The 26,283-nt window shown below is 39.5% G+C and overlaps 1 protein-coding gene across 1 annotated transcript in view; it reads right to left on the bottom strand.

Annotated features, from left to right (window-relative positions):
- Window positions 1-4,479: 4,479 nt before the first annotated feature.
- Window positions 4,480-26,283, bottom strand: part of sema3aa (sema domain, immunoglobulin domain (Ig), short basic domain, secreted, (semaphorin) 3Aa) — a 43,132-nt gene continuing 21,328 nt past the window's right edge. Inside the window, exons 4-17 of the mRNA XM_017494724.3 lie at window positions 20,951-21,070; window positions 19,400-19,493; window positions 19,174-19,293; window positions 17,606-17,748; window positions 17,000-17,114; window positions 16,832-16,901; window positions 15,833-15,977; window positions 15,137-15,356; window positions 14,297-14,388; window positions 14,154-14,195; window positions 13,898-14,055; window positions 10,203-10,270; window positions 9,896-10,041; window positions 4,480-7,100 (exon numbers count right to left, since the gene is read on the bottom strand). Of these exons, the coding sequence (XP_017350213.1) occupies window positions 6,408-7,100; window positions 9,896-10,041; window positions 10,203-10,270; window positions 13,898-14,055; window positions 14,154-14,195; window positions 14,297-14,388; window positions 15,137-15,356; window positions 15,833-15,977; window positions 16,832-16,901; window positions 17,000-17,114; window positions 17,606-17,748; window positions 19,174-19,293; window positions 19,400-19,493; window positions 20,951-21,070 (2,226 nt within the window). The 3' untranslated portion in view covers window positions 4,480-6,407. The remainder of the gene's footprint in view (window positions 7,101-9,895; window positions 10,042-10,202; window positions 10,271-13,897; window positions 14,056-14,153; window positions 14,196-14,296; window positions 14,389-15,136; window positions 15,357-15,832; window positions 15,978-16,831; window positions 16,902-16,999; window positions 17,115-17,605; window positions 17,749-19,173; window positions 19,294-19,399; window positions 19,494-20,950; window positions 21,071-26,283) is intronic.

Below are 26,283 nucleotides of genomic sequence, written 5' to 3'. Positions count from 1 at the left end.
ATGTCCCAGTAAGGCTTAGTGGTCAGCAGGTTTACCTCACACCTCCGGGTCGGGGGTTCGATTCCTGCCGCTGCCCTATGTGTGCAGAGTTTGCATGTTCCACCCGTGCTGCGGGGTTTCCTCTGGGTACTCTGGTTTCCTCATGCAGGGTAGGCTGAGTGGCATGTCCAAAGTGTCCGTGGTGTATGAATGGGTGTGTGAATGTGTGTATGAGTGTGCCCTGTGATGGATTGGCACCCTGTCCAGGGTGTACCCCACATTGTGCCCCATGCTCCCTGGGATAAGCTCCAGGTCCTCACGTTCCCTGAAGAATAAACGGTATAGAAGATTGATGGATGGATGAATATCCCAGTTTAGCTCAGTGGCTGTTGCTTGTTACTCAAGTTATTGAAAGATAATGGCTTTGAGGCAAGTTTATTTCTTTTTACTGGTTCCAGAAGCTATGACTAAATCTCAAAAGGTTCTCTCTAAATGTGGCTTGAAATTGCTTTTACAACCATTATAGTGCATGGAGACCCTATAAAGGGTGCAAATGCCATTTCGGACCAACTGTATGTTTGTATGAAGACATTTTATTTACTTTATATATACTTATTATTACTGTACTTATACTTAAGCAATATCGCATGAGCAAGTTTGCAGTTGTACTGAATATCGGCAGGGCTGTGATTCGGCCGTAAGCGCAAAGCCAAAGGCTGAGTGCCGTAAGAAATCATAGCTGTACTGATATTAAGTTTGAACACATGATTGTGAATGTGGTATTGCTTTTACACAACAATTCTGTAAACTAGAAGTTAATATTGGGCAATTGACATTTCGGACACAATATGCAAATGTTTTGCATATTGTGCAATATGCAATATCTCCCCTAACAGAAATAGATCCCGAAGATGCTACACTCACTTTATAGTCCATCGACTAGCTGGCTAACTAGCGCACATTGATTTGTACATTCCCATTAAAAGTGTTTCTGGGGAAATTGGCTTCCCTTCTTCATTTTCATCTTCATCTCACATGCTTCCTTTTTGTTATTATTTTGTCTTCTGGGAAACATGTCAGAAAATATCTTATGTAGCATCTGAAAGGCAGTACTAAATGAAAAACAACAAACAACAATTTACACCGATCATCCTGTTCAAAAGTTTACACCCCCTGGCTCTTAATCAGTGAATGTTTCCACCTTATGTAATAGTTGCATTTGAGTCCCCCAATTGTACTCAGTGTAAAAAGATGGATCTCAACATCATATAGCCGCTGTTGGAAAGGGTTCAAATATGCAGAAGATGCTGGAAAAGTAAAGAACGTGTAGGACCTGGAGGATTTTTCTGAAGAACAGTGGACAGTTTAACTGCTGCGGACAAACAATGGACTCATGAACAGCTATCACAAAACATTAACACAGTCACTGATCATCCAGGTAAAGACACACAGTATTAAGAATTGAGCGTATGTAAACTTTTGAACTGGTTCATTTGTGTAAATTCTGTTATTATTGTGTCTTGTGGACTACACATAAACATCTGTTATGTGAAATAGTTTATTCAGGGCAGTACTATACAAAAAACATCTTATTTAAATTAAACTACTAAATATAAGCAGTCTTGAAACGCTGCTTGACCTATCAAATTAGTGGGCTGGAACTAACTGTTGTATAATATGATATATTTTAGAGATTCCTTGATGATTTATTTTTTCTGAAGCCACAGCTTGTGGGACAGAAGCCCTATTCAATTGGACGAGATGCCTCAAGAAGCAACTTATTTTGTACCTATAGTGTCTTAAATATAGTCTACAATTGTGACTTGCTGATAGGAATTTATTGTGCTTATTTCATTGCTGTGCACAAATAACAAAGTTACCTCATGACTGTGACCTTGTGCTCCCTGCTACATCGTGTTTGTCTTTTTCACCATCATCTTGCCAGGAATTGAGAAAGTGAATTCAATGACAGGAAAATACTAGCTCTCTAATAATTTGTGTATGTTACTGATTGTGTTACTGTTAAATTTGCACCATTGGATGAGTGTTTGGGGTAGCCGAACAGCCGCCTCACATTTGCGAACACTGATCTTATCTCAGTGACTCTGAACTTGATTAATGAGCTCACCCTGGTGGAGAGTGTTGATAGCCCATTGTTAGAACATTGTGGCAGCCAGAATGTAATCCACCAGTTTCATTAAACACCTCTTGTGCATGTCTAAAAGTGCATTAAATTTATGACCCAATAAAATGACAGACATGCTAGAGGCATTAGTAAATGTGGTAGAGACACTGATGGCCTCACTGGTTGTCTAGGCTGATAAAACTCTGCACATAAACCCATGCTGCCTACAGCCTGAACATAAGAGAGCTGATATGGTTCATTCATCTGATCCTCTAACAAATGTGCATTGTATCCTTAACAGAGTGTCACAGTAGCTCCTGACTTCTAATGAAATAATGCCCATAATGGTAGTCACAATATGTACAGACATCCTACAGGGTCTTACAGTCTTCTGAGCAATGAACGCTATAGCCATGGATTGTGGTATGTTAACACAGAGGAGAAGGCAAGAATGGCTGAGGTCTCGTCACAATCAGTAAAAGGGCCTCAGAAAAAGAGTTGTTGATGCTCATAGGCTGGAAAAGTTTACAAAGCCATCTTTAAAGAGTTTGGACTCTACCAATCCAGAGTCAGATTGATTGTGTACAAATTGAGGAAATTTAAGACCACTATTACCCTCCACAGGAGTGCCGACTAACAATGATCGCTCCAAGAACAAGATGTGTAATAGTCTGAGAGGTCACAAAAGAACCCAGGGTGACTTCTAAGGAACTAAAGGCCTCTTTCACATTGTCTAATGTTAATTTTCTTGAGTACACCATCAGGAGAACACTGAACAACACTCAACACTGGTGTGCATGGTGGAGTTGCAAGGAGAAAGCCACTGCTCTCCAAAAAGAACGTTGCTGTCTGTCTGCAGTTTACTAAAAATCACGTGGACAAGTCAGAAGACTACCGGAACAGTATTTTGTGGATTGATGAGACCAAAATAAAATTTTTGGTTTAAATCAGAAGGGATATACTTGGAGAAAAGAAAACACTGCATTCCAGCATAAGAACCTTATCCCATCTGTGAAACATGGTGGTGGTAGTATCGTGGTTTGGGCCTGTTTTGCTGCACCTGGGCCAGGACGGCTTGCCATCATTGATGGAACAATGAATCTCAAGAGAACGTGGGGCATGCAGGAAGATTAAAACCCTAAACACACAAGTTATTCTACCAAAGAATGGTTAAAGAAGAATAAACTTAATGTTTTGGAATGGCCAAGTCAAAGTCCTGACATTAATCCAAAAGAAATGCTGAAGGACCTGAAGCAAGCAGTTCATGTGAGGAAACCCACCAACATCCCAGAGTTGAAGCTGTTCTGTACTGAGGAACGGGCTAAAATTCCTCCAAGCCGGTGTGCAGGACTGATCAACACTTACTGGAAAGCAGTAGTTACTAGTTACTAGTTGCAGTAATTGCTGCACAAGAGGGTCACACCAGATACTGAAAGCAAAGGTTCACATACTTTTGCCACTCACAGATATGTAATATTGGCTCATTTTCCTCAATAAATAAATGACCAAATATAATATTTTTATCTCGTTTGTTAACTGGGTTCTCTTTATCTACTTCTAGGACTTGTGTGAAAATCTGATGATGTTTTTGGGCATATTTATGCAGACATATAAACAATTCTAAAGGGGTCACAAACTTTCAAGCACCACTGTAACCAGTGTTGATGATAGCCCCACTCTGGCTGAACTTGCCACTGTTCCATCGGTTATTGATGGGCCCTCCATGCTCTCAATCCAACAATTTGGATCTGGCTCCTGGAAGTGACCCCAGCTTACTGGTACAATTCGAACACACTCTTATTGGTGGTGGTCATATTCTACATATGCATTGATTTTATGCAAGCATGTAAAAAGTTTTCTCACCACAGTGCATATGTGACAGCAGGGTCTGCACAGTGGGGATGGACAGCAGGCTTATAACTATTCTCTTTGACCTCCATGCAAAACAATGATCCTACAGTAGGCTCTAGACTATGCAGTGCTATGCAGATTGTGCAGGTTTCCATTTGAATCAAGATAGCCTTTTTTTTTTTGCCGGCCACCATTATAGCTACATGAGTCAGTGCATGCAGTATCTGTGTCCAAACCCAGCATTCATTTAAAAGGTACTGTTACCACAGCATATTATTAAACCTTCAGGCTATCTGCTGTTGCAGAAGAGAAAGTGCTCAGGTCAGTCCTGTGTCCAGTATGGGCTATCAAGCTTTATATGGAAGTGACTCCCAGCTGATGGGTCACTGACCAGCTATTTGTGTATTACACTATAGTTTGTCTGACAGACAGACAGTCAGATGTGTGTCTTTCCTAACCACAGACAGGCCTTCGGGATCAAAGGCAAGAAACCTGGGAACATAGAAACATTAAAGACCAACATATAACGATAGACGAAATATTTATTTAGACAACCGAAAACATGCCAGAAACACCCAGTGACAGATGTAAGAGCTCCTGTCTCCCTTAGATTCCCCACCTCCACCAGACAAAACATGTCTGGAGCAAGAAACACTGGGAGTGCTCTGTACTGCATTGAAACATCATACAGTTCTGGGAGGAGTGGAGGGGAGGGGGGATGGTATTTATACAAAAGATTACAGCTTTATAATGCACAAAAGGGGGTGGGTATTTTTATTGTCTTATTAAAATGGAAAAAAAAAATTCACATCTTTTATATTCATGGAAAGGAAGTTATCACACACAAAACACTGACAGTAAAGGAGATACACTAGGGTTCGAATGCACATGCGGTTCGTACTCAGTGGCTGTCAGTCAAATGTTAAGCCTACACATTTTTACAGGAGTCTCACATCTAAAGGCATTCTTACAAATTTGTTCATAGCTCCATACTATTTTGCAATTTCATGAATGAGTCATTCATACAAATACAGAAATATAGACAGATTCATTTGGGGGCATTACAGAGAAAATGTGAAGAGTAAAGAGAGACAGAGGGAAAAAAAGCTATTTAAAAATGAAACACAATTTTTGCATGTTTCTGGGTTCTGGGTAATGTGTTAACAATATGATCAACTTAAAAAAAAAAAAAAAAAAGGCAAAGATTATTGGTCCATCCATGTGCTTTGTCATATTTCAGTCACTTTTGTTTACATATGAGCTCAAAACATTACAATATCAAAAATAACTGTAACCCTTTAAAAATCAGCAATAAATAGTCATGTGGTGTCTGACTGTATATATTTACACTTTCAGCCTAAGCTACAACATAGACTGCAAGAGCACATTTGTATGAGGCATAAAAATAACTTAAAAAATAAAAAACTTTTTTCTGATGATGTGGCAATAACCAAACATAGCACCTTCGATGCAACGGTTGGCACAAGACATTTCTTTATTTTATTTTCAATGAAATCAAAAAGTCAAATTCTTAAGACCCCCTGTAATTTAAAACTCCGTGTTGAATAGTTTCGCTATGCAACTTAATTTAAAAAAAAAAAAAAAAAAGATTTCTTATTCAATTAAACATCATGCACAACATATTTGAATTCTGTACTTTAGGGCAAATAGTTTTACTTCTTAGTCCATTTGGGTGAGTCGTTTATTATGAATATACAACAAATAATTAGACTAACATTTAAGTCAAAGGGTTACAAGGGTCAGACGGGCTGGTAGCAACACATGCCTACGTTTTGGCCAACCACGTCTTGTATGCATGGATACTCAGTTATTTTCCTATACAGTGTCCACTATAGTTACTCCTATAACACTGTCATTATGAATCGGAGCGTCGAGGCTCCAGTTCTGTAGTACTTTTTTATTTTTATTTTTATAATGATCTTTTAGGCTGGAAGGCAGTCCACATCGTCTGATCCAGAACCATAGTAACTGGTACAATCCTCCAGGAAGAATTTGAGTAAATAGTCAACATTCTGGTTTAATTCCTGAATAAATCATCTTAGTTTCCATGGAAGCTATTCGACCACTTTGCAACAGATGTTTCAGCAGAGGAAGCAGTCTTAGAAAAGGCAATTCCCCCTCTCTCGATCCAGGAGTAAAGAGTCTTAGAGGACTCGCATACTCTAGAAACATTTCTATGTACAGGAAGGTGTATCAGTCCACAACTATACACATTACTGATAAATGTTTTCGCCGTTATGCCACTGTAATTGTGCTTCCTCTGGTAAAGCAGAGACAAATTTCTCCAACTAGTACAACTAGTATTTTTGTGCTTTTTAAAAAAAAATGTTTGCAACATACACATGTATGAGGGCTGCTAAATCGATGTCTGCATGTGTGAATGGATGTGTCTGATGTATACGTGTGTATGCGTATGTGTGTATCCCTTGTCTCACACACTGCGAGGTGGTCTCTGTTGCTCATGGGTACGCCGGTTGCGCCCCCTCTTATTCTCCTGGAGCTGTTTCCACTTGGCTGTGCTGGCTGGTGTTCTTCGGGCTGGTGAGTTCCCCCTCTTTCCCTGACTCTGGTTCTGGTTTGCCTGAGCATTTGGGAATTTCGAAGTGGTGCTTGGACTCGGCTTGGGGCTCTGGCTGTCCATGCTGGTGGTCCCCTGTGGGACTTGGCTTCTCTGTATTTTGGGCAGATTTGGAACATTTGTTGCTTTTGGGCCATCATTCTGAATCTGGGCTGAAGTCTGTAAATTCTGGCTGCTCTTTTGTGCTTGAGCCTGAGCGAGCCCAAGCCCTGCTTTTGGAGCTTTCTTGCCACGTTGCTTGCGTTCCTTTTTCCAGACGTGCTCACAGAACTCATCCACACTGTTGAGATCCGGGTGCTCCAACAGACTAAGGAAGTCTCGGTACCAAATCTTTTGTTTGGCAGGCGAGTCTTGATCGGCAGCACTGGTCCGCAGGAGCAGCTCCCCCACACGTTGAGATGGGATGACCTGCAGAGTGATGCGCAGGAGTGGCTGGATGAAGCCGTGCTCCACAGCATGGCAGTGATATACTCCAGTGTCAGCTTGTGTCAGGCTGCGGATCAACAAGCCACGCTCGGTGTGACTGAGCCTCTCATCCAACTTAATCTGAAACAGACAGTTGAAACATAAAGAGGGTCTGAAGTTCATAAAAGAAAAAAATATGAAACACTGCTGCTTACAGTGTCGTCTTTACATTGATCTATAAGTGTTGTATACAAATCTTTATTTCGAGTCCTGTTGTATTATCGTTAATAATTATTGTAAGCTAATTACTGTAAATAGAACTGCTTCTGCCTGCTAGGTAGAGGGGTTTAGGGTCATTCATAGAGGAAAGGGTGTTTGAAAGTTTAGTGAGAAGGGTTTCTTCCACAGTGGGAGGGATGTAAATGGAGAGTTATTATTATCATCATTGCTATTTCAGGGTGAGGGGTCACTTCAGCACTGTTTAAGATTACTATCTGGAAGAGCAATACAGCTGTGTGTGTGTGTGTGTGTGTGTGTGTGTGTGTGTGTGTGTGTGTGTGTGGGTAGATCCTTATATCAGCCATATTAAAATCTTCACTAAGACAAGAACTGCACCGCTCTCTAGTTATGGAGTGAATTACAAAGCTATAGCATCTACTAAGAGCAATACAGTCTTCTTCTTCCTAGCATTATGCTCGCACTATGGCAGGGTCTGCTTAGATTTGATTTGGTACAGGTTTTATGCCAGATGCCCTTCCTGACACAACCCTCCAAATTTATCCAGGCTTGGGACCGGCACTGAGTACAGCCCCCAGTACAACCGGGGCCGCGGCAGTAAGAGCGTGCGATCCTTAGCCACTGGACCACCAGAGAACATACTAAGAGCAAAACTTGACAGGGAGCCAAAACTAGGAGAGATGTGATCACCTGTCCTGGTCCTGGTCAAGATTCTAGTGGCAGAGTTTTGCACATACTGCAACTTAATCAATTCAGGAGAATACAAAAGTATCGATCAGTTTTTCAGCCACAAAGATAACATGGGGCGCAGTCTTACAATGTTTCTGAGATGAAAGAATGTTTTAACTAAATTCTTGGCATGAGGATCAAATGTTAAATTTGTATCAAAGATCACTAATAAATTCTTCAATTTAAGTTTGAAATTCCAGAGCAGAGCCATCCATATTCAAGATTAATGGACGTGCTTTACACTGCTGGTCAGGTGAACCAATGATCATGTTTGTCTCAGTTTTGTCACTGTTAAGACAAAGAACATTTAGAGACATCCATTCCTTTATCTCAGTAATACACTGTGCAAGAAAGACAACAGCCACACAATCACCAGGTTTTGAATGGATATAAATCTGGGTATCATCTGCGTAATAATGATAATTAAGCCCAAGAGATCTTAAGAGCTGACATGTAGAAACATAGAAACATGTAAATGCTAAAAAATAAAGGGCCCAAAATCGATCCTTGAGGAACACTACATTTAAACATACCAACGTTGGACCTATATCCACCCAAGGAAACAAACTGCTGACGATCAGAGAGATAGGACTTGAACCAGTTTAACACAGTATCATTAACACCAAATGCCATTTCAAGACGAGTGAATAGGAGAGAATTATCTACAGTGTCAAAAGTGGCACTGAGATCAAGAACAATCAGATTTGAAAGTCTGAGGCCATTAACAAGTCATTTGTGACTTTAACTAATGCCGTTTCAGTGCTATGGAGTTTGCGAAAAACAGATTCAAAGGGCTCAAAAAGATTGTTTACAGTGAGGTGAGTGTATAGTTGAGAGGGCCACACTAAGTTCCAGAATTTTTGCAAGGAAGGGAATATTAAAAATGGGACGAAAGGTAAGATTGTCCAATTTATCTTCATAGGTACAGGGTTTATAGCAGCAGTTTTAAACGCTGCTGGCACAACACCAGTACACAGGTAGTCATTTATTATACTCAGGACAACAGGACACAATGAAGCAAAACATGACTTGAACAAACAGATTGGGATAGGATCAACTATGCAAGTGGCAGCTTTCATTTGTGAGTATTAAGAACAGATTTACGAGCGTTGCCAACCTTTGCGCTGAAGAAATCAAGAAATCTGTTACAAAGGTGAGCGGAAGCAGGTGCGGTAGTAGAACTGTTACATTTAAGCAATTTGTTCATGGTATGAATAATTCTTTGATTATTGACAATGATCTGAGAGAAAAAAACAGAACTAATTTCAGCCTAGAGCTGAACTAGAGATGATCTCACTCCGAGCTGTTTTTGTAATCCAAAACTCAGTCTAACAGGACAAATCTTTTTCAGTCTAATAGCTAACCATAGCACTTTTGGCTGTTCATATGAGTATGCTTTCACTCTCTGGTCCCGCTCTAATTATATCACGTTTATTTTTATTTTCATACTTTTACTGTAACTGTAAGAATGTGATGGAGGATCTGATGATAGTGACATTTGATGATCCATGGACTAGTGTGTCATGTTTTAGCCTTTATATGCCAAGCTTATATGTCAAATCAGTAAGTTCCATTTGAAAGCAAATACACCACTAATATACACTCAACATAACATCTGCAGAGCTGCTTATTCCTGCAGCCAATCATGTGGCAGTAGCACAAGCAATAAAATTGTGTAGTTACTGTCCTGAGATGCTTTTCTACTCACCACAGTTGTAAAGAGTGGTTATTTAATATACTGTAGCCTTCCTGCCAGCTCTAGGCATTCGGGCCATTCTCCTCTGACTTCCATTACAGCGTTCTGTGTGAACTAAAAACTGTTGTACTTGAAAATCTCAGGAGATCAGTAGTTTCTGAGTTACTCAAACCAGTTTGTCTAGCACCAATAACAAAATTCTGGATATAGTGAACCTTTAAAAAGATTTAATGCACATAATTGGTCCAACTGCAAATGTGTGTGCATGTGTTACCTCAAGCTTTCGCTCATCATTGGGCTTCTCTAGCTGCCAGTAGATGAGAGCTCTCTGAGATTTAGAGCTGCACTCCAGGAACATACTGCTGTTCTCCACCCCATACACATTCCTCTCTTCTACACTGCTGTAGCCCTCCAGATCATCTACAACAGACAGACCAGTCACACATCTGCATTCAGTCACCTATAGTACATTTTCTTTTGATTTTTTTTTTTCGTGTGAGCACTTCATGTTGTGTGTGTGTGTGTGTGTGTGTGTGTGTGTGTGTGTGTGTGTGTGTGTGTGTGTGTGTGTGAATGATTACCATTGTGTTGCAGATCGGAGCACTGGGACAGAGGATCTCCATTTCTGATGTCTTGACGCCTTGTTCTCCTGCAGAAGAAAATTATTTATGAAATTTACATTAAAAGCTTGCTCTCTACATATCTTTTCTATTAGTTTAACTGTAACTACTGAGTAATTTATAGTAGTTACTAAATAACCAAATAACCAAACTCTTAGACTACAGAAAATTGCCAAAGGCAATACCTTATTTTTAATTTATTACGGAATAATTCACCGCACCTTTTATACATTTATATTCACAATTATTGGGGAATTTCCACAAAACAAGTTTGCTCCTGTCATCCCTTATGTTATAGCAGCTATAAGCAGTCATTCCCTCATCAACCTCTATTTTTTTTCTTAATAAGGATAATAAGTCTTTATTGGTCACGTATACATTACAGCACAGTGAATTTCTTTTCTTCACATACCCCAGCATGCCAGGAAGTTGGGGTCAGAGTTTAGTGTCAGCCATGATACAGCACCCCTGGAGCAGAGAGGGTTAAGGGCCTTGCTCAAGGGTGGCAGCTTGGCAGCGCCGGGGCTTGAACCCCCAACCTTCTGATCAGTAACCCAGAGCATTAACAGCTAAGCCACCAATGCCCCAATTAATAGTTAACAAGTTAATAAGGCAAACAAAAAGCAAAACAAACAAGCACAGCTTTTAATGTAACTGAGAAACCATAACCTGCTTTCCAATGTTGGAAAACGTAAAGTTACAGTTTTACCTTTGAAGGTTACAAAGCACTGACACTGGAGACTACTTCCAAAACTGCTAAATAAACATCTCCACAAAGAAAACTTCGCCGTGCAGTGTCTGCCATACAAGTCTATGACAAGTATATTAATGCAGCCGGAATTTCTTTCAGAGCTGCTCTTATAGAAAACAAAACAATACCTTCTGACCAACCAGAACAGAGAATTCAGCAGCGCTGTGGTTAATGCACAGGAATCCAGTTCACAGATCACATTTTCCAGTTTGGATAAATAGACCACACAACACCACTAGAGTGCACTGTTGCTCTAATATTAAAAAAATCAACTTTAGCAACATAAATTACTTCTCAGCCAGGGAAAGAAAAGACACTGGCGCACACACACTGAATGCTGGGAGGCCAGTTGGTGCACACAGCAAAATGACTCATGGCTGGGAGACTTTCCATTGATTCATTATGGGCCTCCATACTGCAGTCCCTTCTGATGTCCAGTTAAAATGGGAGTCTGCAATCCTGGAAGCCTTTTTCAGTCTTGTGCCTGGTCCAGGCTGAAGTTATGCTGCCTTTTATTGCAGCTTTGTGCTATCTTTGTGCTGCCACATGTTGGGGAACAAGTCTCATATCCCTTCATATTTTACAAATGCTTAAAAATAATTATGAGGATCTCCTGCACTAAATTAAAAAACTGGAGAGTTGCTGGAGCCCAGGCTTTATTGTGTGTGACAGATAATAAAGAATGCAAGGGAGAGTCATGTCACGGTTCTTAAACAGGAGTTTAGGGGAAAATCCAGAGCTTAGACCAGTGGCATAACCAGGAATTAATTATAGGGGGATGAGGATATAGGCTAAATAAAATCACATCATGATCTGTAGAATTAAATTGAAAAGTGTCACAGGCACATGCAGTTTGGTGATGATATTCATTATTTCTAATTTTAATTATTTAAGGCAACAGTTCTCAGAGTGGGGTCCGTGAAGCATGGCCAGGAGGTATGGGATTCCCCCCCCCCTCCCTTTTTTTTTACAATATTGTTACAGTAGTGGAAATCACAACCCACCATTATCAAAGTTGTATTAATTATTAAGTTCTTATAGTTATTAGCCTGTTTGACTGATGACTTGAATTAAACAGGCTTAATTCAGTCCTCAATAACACAATGACAAGTGAATGAGATTAATATTTGAATAGTTCATGAATCTCTGATGAGAGGTCTTGTGGATTTCTTAGAGCTACAGGGGCCCCTGGTTGCAATAATAATAATAATAATAATAATAATAATAATAATAATAATATACCATTAACCAAGGTTACCATATATGTTAACATATGTAGGAACTCTTTATGATAGTTCCACTGAAACAGGTTCAAATAACAAGCTAGTAAGAGGGGAACAGTGACATCTAATGAAGAACCAGATCTTCCAATGTTTCACTCGTCCTTCAGTAAACCTCCAGCACTTCATTATCTGTAACCTTCTTATACCCAAACACAGAGTGTAGCTAATTGATGCGTATCTTTCAAACATAAATGGGAAAATTGATGGATTCTGATTGGTTAATCCTGTTTCTCACCATTGCCAATCAAATGTTATTAAACAAACTAAGGGACATGTTCATGTGGTTCCTAATGATGACTTTGTTGACCATTTATGATTATATTCAGCACATCCATCCATCCATCTTCTATACCGCTTATCGTACAGGGTCACAGGGAACCTGGAGCCTATCCCAGCGAGCACTGGCACACGGTGGGGTACACGCTGGACAGGGTGCCAATCCATCACAAGGCACAATCACATACACATTCACACACCCATTCATACACTATGGACAAGCCAATCAGCCTACCATGCATGTCTTTGGACTGGGGGAGGAAACCGGAGTACCCAGAGGAAACCCCCGCAGCACGGGGAGAACATGCAAGCTCCGCATACACAGGGCAGTGGCGGGAATCGCACCCCCAACCGTGGAGGTGTGAGGTGAACGTGCTAACCACTAAGCCACCGTGCACCCTATTCAGCACATTTACTGTGCAAAACATGTGTTTGTGTGTTATGTTAACCACACACTGAGCATTTGGAACTATCAAAATTTTTTCAAGATGGTTCAAACCTGAAATCCCACCAGCTACACCTCTAGATCAGACTCACTTTGCAAGTAAATATATAGGTAATACCTTTAAAATGGTCCGTTTTTGTCATTTTCCCTCTTTTTCGGAATTTCTTGCTTCCCTGATCGGAATATATCACTTTTTAAATCTCTCATCCTCTTACACTCCTTCTCACTCTGTCTTGATGTGTCACACCCTGTAATTCCATCCATCCATCCAACACACACACACACCCTTGTCCTAGGTGATCAGGGGATGACTGTGAAGAGTGAGAAGTCTGTAATTCATTGCTGGACTGGTGGAATGAAATATTTCTTCAGTATTTGATGAGGAGGGCGTCGCCATGCCCACATTTGCCAAAGAGGAAATGCCTTAATATCATGGCTGCATATGGTATCCCCAGTACAGGATGGAAAGAGGTGTATACTTTACAGCAGAGAAGATATGTGCTTGTGGTAAAGAGCTGAGAGAGCTCTGTGTGTGTCTTTTATATGTGTGGAACTCCCATCCTGTGGTGTAAGCAACGTAGGTGGTAGATTATATTTATATTTACAGAAATGGACTCTATGGGGCATAAATATGTATATTTAGGGGTAGAGTTTGTACTGCTTGGCTTATGAGTACTTGTGGAATGATATGTGGCGGTCAGAGTCGGGAAGTCTGAATTAATGCTTTAAAGGTTGATATATTTGCAAACGGGCTGATTGGCTGGATGGTACAAAGGAGTGCACAAGGGTTTTGGATGATATAATGAAAATCTTCTTGTTACAAAGCATTTTTGCCTTATTTATTTTACCCTATGCAGTGCTTTACACTGAACTGTAAATAGGTCTGAATGCAAGTCCTGACCTCTTAGCAGTAGGGAAGTATCTGGAGCACTCAGTGCCGTCCCAGGCGCAATATGGATCTCTGGCCAAACAGCATTCAGCACACGCTTTGCCGTACACTTCACAACGATGCAGTGGCATCTGCGATATTCCCATTGCTGAACCCAGGTACAGCTGTTGCTGTTGGAAGCAAACACAAAAAAGTGAGTTTGGACCAACATTAAATTTTATGAGCCACACACTGAGTCCTAACCTCCAGCTATCATTTGTAGACTTACTTGTTTAGTGGAGAGTTCCATAGCAGTGATCGGGGTGGGTTCCTACAGAGGAAAAACATCTCTGAGTTATTGATATTATTCACTTGCTGTTTTGATTATTGAGGATTATGGAAATATAACTGTGCTGTTGTTGAGGAGCATACCATAAAGACGGTCATCTCTTCCAGCACCACCTCTTCCAAGTCGTGCCAACTCTCTCTGGGGATGGTCACCACTTTAAGCACTGTCCCCATATCTGTACATATATATACATATATACATGCACAAAGTAAACTCCTTGGCCATTTTAATGGAATGTGGCAACCTTCAACCACCACTGACCTAATGTTATTTAGTGGTGACTTATCAGAACAGCTGAGAATACCATCCACTCAGTAAAGCATGGTGTTGGTAGCATTCTGTGGAGGCCTCTCGGTTGCTTGGCCTCCTGGTTGCTTCTCTAATCCCCTCTTCACCTGAGTTTTAGTGTTTCTTTTTTTATAACTAAACCCTGATTGATACATTTCCAGAGACTTTGTAACAGATTTATTTACAAAGCTCCTTGGTCTTTATGATGCCCTTTTGTATAAGTATGTTCTCAAATAAAATCTGCAGTCTTCAAGGAACAGGATCATTTAACACTAAAATCGTGCAACTCTTTAATTGCATACAGGTGGACTCCATTCTATTAATGGTTGTACCAGAACTAATTGGGGATTTAGAGGAATAGGGTCATGATTTATAATTCCAACTAAGTATAATTTATTTTCAGATTGTAACAATACAAAAATGTAGAAAAGTTCAAGAAGCGTGAACACTTATGTAAGCCATTGTAGTACTGTCTTAATGTCTGAAACACCTGAACAAGCACCTTGCCACTATCATGTTGGTGTTGCTATGCTTAGAAATGTCCATCAACTCCATCAATGCCCATAATAATATCTGGTCAGTGGTGGTCATAAACCATGTCTTATTCTTCAGTGTCATGATGAATAGCTACTAGCCTGTGCCGATGAACATGACATCATACTGCCCGTCCTCAGCCTCCACACGGTCCACCACCAGCTGGGTGAACTGGTACTCTGCATCTGTGCGCACCACTATGGGTCGTCCACCAACCGGTTGCACTGGGTTATACATGGCAGGGTGCAAACGGGCAAATGTAATAACATCATCTGGGAGGTCTTTGGTGGTGTCAAAACCACCAAAGGTTTTACTGGGGCACTGTGGAAGGTGGAGAAGAAGACAAGATTACTTTAGCTGGGGATGCTCTGGTCTAGCCTTTGTGTGACAATGAAATAAAACACATCATGATGTAGTGCTCTTTCCCTCAGCTTTTTTTCTCACTCTTGAAGTTAAAAAGACAAAAAGAATGCAGCTTGTCATGTTACTGAGAAACCGGAAAGTGCAAAGTCTTCTGTAATGACTTTTCAATGCGAGAAAACCTAAAGCTACAGCTTTTCTTCAGAAAACTTGACCATATCAATGATTACACAATTTTTAAAATCTATTTGTGGATCATCTGCCGTACAAGTCCCTGTTCGGACAAATGTCCGAACACCTCCTGACCAATCAGAATGGAGCATTCAACAGCACTATGGTAGAAGTTCATATAACCAACGTAATTGCACAGTGGGTTTTTATACTGTTTTATACTAAAGTGCAAATTTAGTAAAGCACATTCTGAGGCAGGAACTCACTGTGCCAGGGCGGGGGTATGGGACCCTGCCTTGAAAGGGTACCCACTGGTAATTTGGACCATCTCTATGGGCATAGGGGCCCAGAAACACCCTCCTGATGTCAGCCATGCTGTACATGCAGATCGCTGACCCACGAAAGATGTTACTGTGCAGAAGAACAGGAAGAAAATTCAGTTCATTTGAAAGAATAAAAAAAGTAATAAAAGACATGTCTGTCTGCATGTGATGGGAGTAATCAGAAATTGAAGGACGTTGAATGCATTTGTAAAATGTTAATTAGTGAAAATCAATTTGGCACAGGGGAAATGATCGCACTGATTCTTTTCTACGCGGTCAAGGTCGTAGACGCATATACACACATAACGCCCAGACACACTCAGATAAAACATTGATCCAGTGCTGTAGCCTCGGCGGTTCATTAAATGGTAATATTAAATGCCAGTCCCCAGAATGCACTTCTATTCATCTCTAGAACAGAGCACTTAGAAAGCCAATTAAAGCGGTCTAATTCCTCAAAGCTGGTAATTGAATTTTTGAGGGCTGTGTTCTTTGCATACATTAGATATGCAGCGAGGCAGGAGTGCTGAGTTCGCTCTGGCCAACCGCACTGCTTTTCTCGCTGCTTGACAGTAATTAATCATGATGTGCTTGCTCTCTTCCTCATATCTCGCTTGCATAAACACGCACCCAGGCAATATGTGTGAAAGCACTGCATGCTCATCCATTATCCTCAAAGTCTGGCTCTCTCATGTAACTAGTTTGTCTGCTTTTGTTCCACTTGGCTTCCCGTTTTAATCGCATTTCCTCCAGACTGGGCTGAGATGCTGCTGATCAGGCAGCAGGTACAGTAAATAGGAGCTTGAATGTGGGATAAAGGGGGCTTTCCCTAGGTCTGATGGATTACAGGTTGGAGGGATGTCTGAAGAGCTGAGCACATCTAACATGCATGTACTTAGTGAGGTAAACGAAGAAGAGAGAAAGAAGAGTGATTGCTTTTACCTGGAGGTAGTGAAGACCGCATAGATCACTGGGTTCTTTGGGTCTTTGGCACTCATTAAAAACACGTCCTCTGAAAGGGCAGAACATTGCAAAATTCATTCCTCTTGGACATCGAATAGTTTTTATATAGTGTAGCTGTTTTGAATGTAAAAATGAACACCCACTTACGGAGCTCATCGAAGTGCGTGTCGATGCCGTTGAGCCCTGGGACGGAACAGGTCAGTTTAGCTTTTAGGAACGTAGTCCATTTGTTCACCAGACTCCTGTGTCCTCCCTCATCATTCTAGTTAACAAACACAGACACATCATATACAGATACAGTTCATAGTTTTTCCATTTTTTCCCCAATTTGGTCTTAACAATTCCCACCCATTAGCTATTATCATGCAACAACTACTAACTGGGGAGGGTGAAGGCATACATATGCTTCCTCCAAACCAACATTCACATCACAGGGTGAAGGTTGCATCACAGGGCACTTAACACACTTAGAGGAACGTGCTATCTGCCCTCTTCCGCATACATGAACTTACCCACAATTGGATAGTGTTGCTGTGATTAACGGGAGAGATTATGCCATTCCTCCCACCCACCCAGAGAGCACTGGAGCATTGTGCTCTTTATCCCCAGCCATGGATGGCAATGACATTGTTGGGATTCAAACTCATGATCTCCCGACGATACAGTGAACGTTTTGCTGTTGAGCCAAAAGTTAGCATAGATTTGTCAAGAGGTTCTACTTGTGTCAAGGTGTGGAGGTATGTGTATTGTTACCTTACACAGTTGTGCTATTCTGGAGATGGTGGCTTTGCCTGTGTGTTCTCCATCCATGGCGTTCTCTTTGAAGAACAGGAAGATTTTGTCGTCCTCTGGGTTATCGCTCTCAGGGATGAGGTGAATGCCAACAAACTTGGGATCTGGCAAGCATATACCAAGAAATATTGGATATAATTGAAGATTTCTATTACTTCAATTAAATTCAGTTCAATTTTATTTGTATAGCGCATTTTACAATGGTCATTGTCTCAAAGCAGCATTACAGACACATATAAACACAGGATACAGATTTTAAATGTGTGAATTTATCCCTGTTGAGCAAGCCAGTGGAGACGGTGGCGAGGAAAAACTCCCTAAGATGTTAAGAGGAAGAAACCTTGAGAGGTACCAGACTCAGAAGGGAAACCATCCTCATCTGGGTAACACCGGATAGAGTGAAAGTAAAGGAACATTCATTATGGTTTTATATGAAGTCTGTTTGTTGATCTAGTCCACTGTTCAAAGGAGACCCGAGTGCAAAAATGCATGTTGTAATTGCAGTCCCAGGGCCATAGTAGCAACCGCATTACTAAATTTCAACTCACTGAGTCTTCAGAGATGCTTGGACCACACAATGACAACACATTTAAACTGAAATGTAATGTACTGAAATGGAATGGAATGAAATGTAAGTGACCCTTGTCCATGATGGAAGTCATGCACATGGACAAGTGATGCTATTTAACATCACACACTCATTCAAATGATGTGAAATGGACACCTCATATGCATATTATCATACAATATGTGTTTGTCTGGATGTGTATCTGTAAATGTATGAAAAGGGAAGGTAGATCGACCCAGCCTTTCCAACCTCATTAGAATCCAATTCTTCTTCTAAAATTGATTATTAACGTACAACATAGAAATGTATTACAAATGTATTAAAACAGTGTAGAAATGTGAATCCTGAACGCACAGTCAAGAGTTTATTGTTAAAAAAACAAACAAAAAAAAAATAGACAAAAAGCTTCTTTGATGCACAAAGTTAATAGCTCCTGAATGCAGTGCATTAGTTTTGTGAAAAGACCATGTGTCTGTTGATAAGGGCTTGACAGAATGGCCATTGGACTGATCCTGTGAATGGCACTGGTTCTTTTGTGATGTCGAGACAGCATTCAGAGAGGCACAATGAAGGTGAGATCTGACGTATCCGTAGCAACAGATGATGGGAATTAAGGTGCGAAGAATACCTTCACAAAAGCATCTTTTCTAATGACAATATGGCAGTGTTTATGGTAGTGATGCTGACCCAGGGTCTGGGTGTTTGATGGCTGAAATAAGAACCGATAACAGGGCCAGATGAGAGGGGGATTAGCATCCTGGGAAAATACGATGCCGCCTCTTAAAGATGAAATTGACCTTTTGTGTCTTGTAAATCCCTACTAATTCAGACAACTCTGTCAGAGGAAACATTCAGCAGCAGTTAATCTCCTCTGCAGACATTCTTGCATAGACACACACTCACCTACTTGCTTTTCTCCTCTCAATCATCAGCTGTCTTTTAAACACATGGTCTGCCTTACCGTTCAGCCATCTGGAATCGTGCTGCTCTGTCCGGACTGGGTGATGAGCTCCAAGGGTTCGGAAAATGGCAAAGTCTCGTCCCATGAAGTCTGCCGAAGTTCCAGAATATAATTCCCCATCTATCAATTAGGAAATTAAAGAGTGTTGGTTGTCCTACAAATTCATTTAGAGCAAAGACAATCTATCAGTCATCAAGAATATTAAAAGCATTATGCAGAAACCCACCAATTAGCAGAGAGGATGACAGCATCTTTGGGTCATAGGGGCTTTTCCCACGGCCATTCTCAAAGTAGGATGTGTCCAGCCTGAAAATACTGTCCTGTGAAAGAGGATATATACATTTAGGAATAAAATATACAGTTGCACTGTGTATTTATTTATTTATTTGCCATTTATACATTTGTAACATATACAAAATTGTAACATCGATCTTATTATCTGTGGTTCTCATTTCTAAATTATACTAGGCTATTCTATGAGTAATATTCAAAACTACTTGTTATCCAAGAAAGAAAAACATATAATCATTGATCTGGTGGAGATTTCATTTAGGAGATGTTTATTTAACATCCTTTGGAAGGAGTCTCCATTGTCAGCGCTTTGTAACAGTCAGTAATTTCTACGGAACAGGAGAGTCTTCAGGACGGAGGAGAATGTGGTTTTGACTTAATAATACAAAAAGTTGCAATTTCTTTTGTTTTATAAACTTCATGAGAGAGAGAAAAAAATGACTGGTGAGGGAAGGACTGTTTATAGCGTGTTATAAAGCAAGTGATAACAGCAACAAACTTGTTTTGCGGGTGTTGAACAGCATTAAATGGTTAAAAAGGATGACATTTTGTGTGTTGGTAAATGAAAATAATTGTTGCTGTTGTGTAAGAGGAATAAAACACTTCGGGATGTGCCGCTAGCTTTGGGGTGGTAGCAGTCACTCGGCTTCGTGTCGGATCACATTGTACCACCTAATCGCAGATTATTTTTCTATAACAGCATACCACATTGTGTTTTATTCCTTAATTCTGATTTTTTTTCCATGGATAGAATAAACATTGATTATTTGGTTTAAGACTTGACACATAGTTATAAACTAACTTAAACTAAATCTAAATCTTATTGAATTCTTCTGTTTATAGTAAATTGCTAATGCTTTTTAATCTCTTGGTTAGTGATTCCAATCTGGCAATGTATGTTGTATTCATGCTAAATTTAATACTAATAATGTTCATACTAATTCTATAAATAAATGTTAAGAGAAACTAAAATGTTGCCAAATGAAATTCATTTACGAAATAAACTGCAAGTTTCTGTATATGCTTTATTTCCAGCAATCCAAATATCCAGTTGTATAATACTGTATATTGACCATAATCTCGAGCAAAATGACTCCAACCCCTAAAAGTCAAGCAGAAATACCAAATATCAGGCAGAAGCACAGCAATTTCCCATTGGAGAAAGTCCAGCTTACTCTCCACATATGAATCACCCTTTCTCAACAAATGTGCTTCTCTCTCCCGCTCTCATTTTGCACTTCTCTGCTGAAATCATTCACGAGGCGTCAGCGGAAGTCTTAGTCTGAGATTATATCCTCTAAATAATTAATCTCGCTATGCTTATAGAGGCAGCGTGTAAATGTGTCTGGGAGATGTGTTACATGAGAGGCAGCGAGGATAAAATATCTTATTAAATTGATAAGTGATAAAATATCGCAGCTCTGCAGTATATGTGTGTGTGTGTGTGTGTGTGTGTGTGTGTGTGTGTGTGTGTGTGTATATATACCTCTGCTCTTTTGCCTATTTCCAGGTAGGCACATATAGGGTGAAACGCTCCTGTCCCACACACATATAGGTGTGTTTGGTTGTAGGATTGCAGCACCCGCACAAAGTTGGAGCACTCTTTCTGAAAAAGACATACGACACAGATTGTGAACATTCTGTGAATGATTTAACATCATTTCACGTTATGATTTCACGTTATTTCACATGATTTTATATCATGTTTTGTATTGTTGTCTGTTTGCAGGACACACACACACACACACACACACACACACACTACATTTCATTTTATTTGCAGATATATTAATGTAGATCAGTGGTCACAAATCCTGTTCCTGAAGATCTACCTTCCTGAACCATAATTGTGCCCCCCCCGACCATCTAATCGTTGCCTTAAGAAGTTCTTGATGAACTAAAACAGGTGTGTTAGATTCTGGTTGGAGATGAAACCTGCAGGAAGGTAGATCTCCAGGAACAGGGTTGGTGATCACTGATATACAGTAGACCTACATTTGGCTTTCCTCCATTAAAAACAAAACAAAAGAGAGTGGCACGCATACTTTTGCACTCAACTATATATTATTCATTCTCGATGAGTGGCTGATCTATTCGTATATTATGAGAACATGTGTACATTAATAAACACACTGTAATTTATACAGAAACGACTTTTAAATGCGTCCTAACCCTAATATTTTAGCTTAAAGTGTCACTGAAATGCCTGTGAATTCTCACAGACGAACTGATTACAGCTCAACACGCTCTATCCATCTTAGTCTCTCAGCTCACTCACATTAGAGTGAATCTGGATTTGATGAGACTTAAATCGACAGCACATGTGGCTAATCCCATTGCGGTATACACGAGTCGGAGAGGAAACTGATGTGTGCGTGTGATTGTTTAGTCCATGAACGACTTCAAGGTTCGCTTAATTTAGAGATACATGAAGGATGGATTCCTCAAAAATAAACACACATTATGTAGTGCAAACATCCATTTAACACAGGAAACACACAAACCTGATGATTATGCATATAATGATCTGTGCTTAACACACATGACCATACACATAGGTATAAATTCTTTCGTGTGCATGTTCAAGGACACATACCCCCCCCCCCCCCCCCCCCCCCCACACACACACCCTTCTTGTTAAATAAAAGAGAGTAACTCATCTGTATAAACAGTGATAATTCAGGCTGCTGTGGTGTGTGGTGTGTGTTGTCTGTGGAGGGAAGTGACAGAAATATCAGTTATATATGTTACTATATGTTTTTTTTTTTTTTTTTAACTTCTCTTTTATTTTTTTTACTTTCTTCTTTCTGTGTTTTATATGGGAGGAGAAAAAGAATGGATACGGAAAGTAAAAGTAGTCGTTATGGGCAAAATCATACCAGAAGCTGAAACATAGACAACACATCTACAAAGCAGTATGGAAAAGTAAATATATTTTTAAAAACCTATAAAATGTTAACTGGTGAAGAATTCACTAACACACTAACAATGTTAATAGGGTTTTTGGCACTCACCATATGTACACACACACACACACACACACACACACACACACACACACACACACACACACACACACACACACACACACACACACACACTAGCTGCTTTATGATAAACAACACCAACAACAATAACAATAATAGCATGCATTTCTAACACCCAATCAGCTACTTGCTACTCTGTGGTTCACAGTACAGAAGTTTGCAAACCATTCGTTCAAAATGATGAATCTAATAAGACATTTAACGTGAGTCAGATTTCACACGTCTTCTTTCATTTTCTCAGGTACAAAATAACACATGTTTTTAAAAAAAAAAAAAAAAAGAAAAAAAAAAGACTTTGTCAGGTCTCCTTGCTGTTAGTTTTGGATTTTTCTGAAGCTCTAGAGCAGCTTGTGTTTGTTATTGTGTATGCATGTGTATATGTATGTAATATATGTAAGTAGTAATATGTATGTATTTAATATATGTAAGTATGTAACATGTATGTATGTAATATATTTAAGTATGTGGTATGTATGTATGTAGTAATATTTAAGTAGTAATATGTACGTATTTAATATATGTATGTATGTAATATGTATATAGGTAATATGTGTAAGTAGTAATATGTATGTATGCAAGTAATATGCACGTATGTAATATATGTAAGTATGTAATATGTATGCATGTATGTATGTATGTACAACTCCAATTCCGAAAAACTTGGGACAGTATGGAAAATGCTAATAAAACAAAGAGAAAACAAAAAAATGTATAAAGACAACATATTTGATGTTTTACCTAATCAACTGCATAGTATTTTGAAAATTACGGTTTATTTTGAAATTGATGATGCATGCAACACGTTCCAAAAAAGTTGGGACAGGGGCAATTTAGGACTAATAGCAGTGTGACAAGTTGAAATAAGAAGGTGATGTGAAACAGGTGAGGCAATCGTCTAATCATTGTATATAAGGAAGCCCCCAAAAAGGCCTAGTCCTTCAAGAGCAAGGATGGGTCGAGGCTCGCCAATCTGCCAACAGATGCATCAGCGAGTAATCCAACACTTTGAGAACAACATTTGCCAAAGACAAAATAGTAGGATGTTTTGCATTTCACCTTTTACAGTGCACAAAATAATTAAAAGATTCAAAGAATCCGGTCAAATCTGGATGCGCAAAGTGGCAGGCTGAAAACCACTTCTGAATGCGCGTGATTGCTGATCCCTCAGACGTTACTGTCTTAAAAACCGGCATGAGTCTGTAATGGATATCCTGATATGGGCTCGGGAATACTTTGGTAAACCTTTGTCATGCAACACCATTTGCCGCTGCATCCACAGATGCAAATTAAGGCTTTACTTGTGTGTATGTATGTATGTATGCATACATGTATGTATGTGTGTATGCAAGTATGTATGTAAGTATGCAATATGTGTGTATGTATGTATGTATGTATGTATGCATGTATGCATGTATATGTGTATATATGTATGTATGTATGTATGTGTGTAAGTATGCAATAAGTTTGTATGTATGTACTTCTAATTTATGTTGCACTTTTAAAGTTTTCGTTTGACTCATTCTTGTCTAGAAAGCATAATGTATAAGAATGAGCGCATCACTATAAACCTGTAATTTGAATTACAGCTGAATTTACAGTCAATGCTGCTGTTACTGAATATGAAAAAACACCTATTGACCAATCAGATGTGAAAATTTAAGACACAGGAACTGACTATAAAAATCATGTAAAAAAAAAAAAAGAGAGAGAGAGAGAGATTATTAGGACATACATTTCCACTGTTTTTTTTTTTTTAAATAGCTCTTAGATTAAATAGTCTAGATGCACTGTAAATTATACCATTTGAATAAAGCCAGACAAACCACAGACCATCAGACATTTATTTATGCTACTTAACCATGACTTTAACCTCTCTGCCAACTGCATTTAACCAAACCAGGTATTAGCAATGTTCATTAGTGTGCCTTTTGCAATATATACAGTTACAGCTGGAGTATACTTAGCTCTAAACCTCCTGATTTTGCTTCATCAATTTGGCAAATACAACATAGCATCATAAAACCCCTGTATATGTTGAACTCTGTTTCACTAAATGATACAAATATGTGTATACATTCCGAACACATTCATTCTGGACACGACTTCTCTCAGTGTTGACTGACGTGTTTGAAATTTCCCGTAGCAGTTATTGTGTGAAAGGCTCGGCCCATCGGCCCATCGGCCCATACTCAGGCTCAGTGAGCTGTTCTACTGGAGCTCCCTGCTGCTCTCTAAACACACAAAACCGCACAAAACACACACTGAAAACCGCCTAGTGGGGCTTTTAACTAATTACTGTATAATTACAAATACACAATACGCCCGCTATGTTAATGTGGGGAAACACGGCATTGAAGAGAAAAGACTTTTACAAGTATGCCCTGATTTATATTACAAAATAAAAATTAGTATACCTGTTGAATTCTCAAATCTGATTAGTCAGAAGGTGTTGATTCATTTTCTATAACAACAGCTCTGACAGTAAATCACAGGCTCTCATTCAATTTATTTCTAAAGTCATTTACAACTTACACAACTTATCCACGATCACAAAAACCTGCCTTGTAGAGTTATCACACTGAGCTCTGTTTGGTTTCGTTTAGCTTTTACTTGCTAGCTTGATCAGAGATGAAGTGACTAAATAAGCAGGGGGTAAACAGCATCAGCCTTGTGATTGATAAGGGTAAAGCTTACACTCTTAGAAAAATGGCCCTTGTATAGTTATTGGTTCTAAATGTTGTAAAATGGTTCTTCTTGTAATCTGTTAAAACAGGGAGACTCTCTGTTGTAAATAAAAGGTTCATTTAAGGTTCATAAAAGGTTCATTCAGAAAGACAACGTATTTTTTAAACTTGCTCTTAATATCAAGCAACTGTGGTGGTTGAAGGAAAACACATGCTTCCTGTGAGATATGTGAAGCCACTCTGCAACCACAGAGCAGCATAACTCACTCTGAAGAAGGTGCTATCAGCCCTCTTCCACATACATACACTCACAAATGAAAGAGCGTGCCATCTCTCACACTCAGAGTGCATGGCCCATTCTACTTCTATTGTACTCCTGGCCACGGATGGCTGTGGCATCATCTGCAACCTCGGGATCTCTGTAAGCAACAGTATTTGTGACTAAATATAAGGTCGCAAACGTCAAATAATTTTATCATTCATCAACATAAAGAGTGCCGATAATCCTGGAGCTGAATGTACATAATATACACTACCAGTCAAAAGCTTAGACACACTCATTCTTTATTTTTATTATTGTCTTGCACAGTTTAAAATAATAATTAAGTCATCAAAACTCTGGAGTAACACAAATAGAATGATGGGAATTATGCTGTTATAAAAAATCCCAAATAAATCAAAATAATTTAGTATTTTAGCATCTTCAAAGTAATTGACACCCTGTCCAGGGTGTACCCCGCCTTGTGCCCGATGCTCCCTGGGATAGGCTCCAGGTTCCCCCGTGAACCTGAAGAAGGATAAGTGGTATAGAAGATAGATGAATGGATGGATCTTCAAAGTAGACACGCTTTTTACCTAGAACTGATTTCTTGAGAAATTTCCCTGAGATGCTTTTTAAACAGTATTAAAGGAGTTCACACCTACGCTGGACTCTTATCAGCTGCTTTTCAGAATATTTCACTCCGAGTCGTCCGTTTGCAAAAATATTTTTTTGTAAATAAAATGTTAGTTTTTTAATGAAAGAAATGAACATGTTAGCACGATTATATTTTTGTCTACAACACTGATTTCAAACATTAATCATGATT

Source organism: Ictalurus punctatus, chromosome 19 (assembly GCF_001660625.3).
Source record: "Ictalurus punctatus breed USDA103 chromosome 19, Coco_2.0, whole genome shotgun sequence".
Classification (NCBI taxonomy): domain Eukaryota; kingdom Metazoa; phylum Chordata; class Actinopteri; order Siluriformes; family Ictaluridae; genus Ictalurus; species Ictalurus punctatus.
This window is presented reverse-complemented; position numbering and strand designations above follow the sequence as displayed.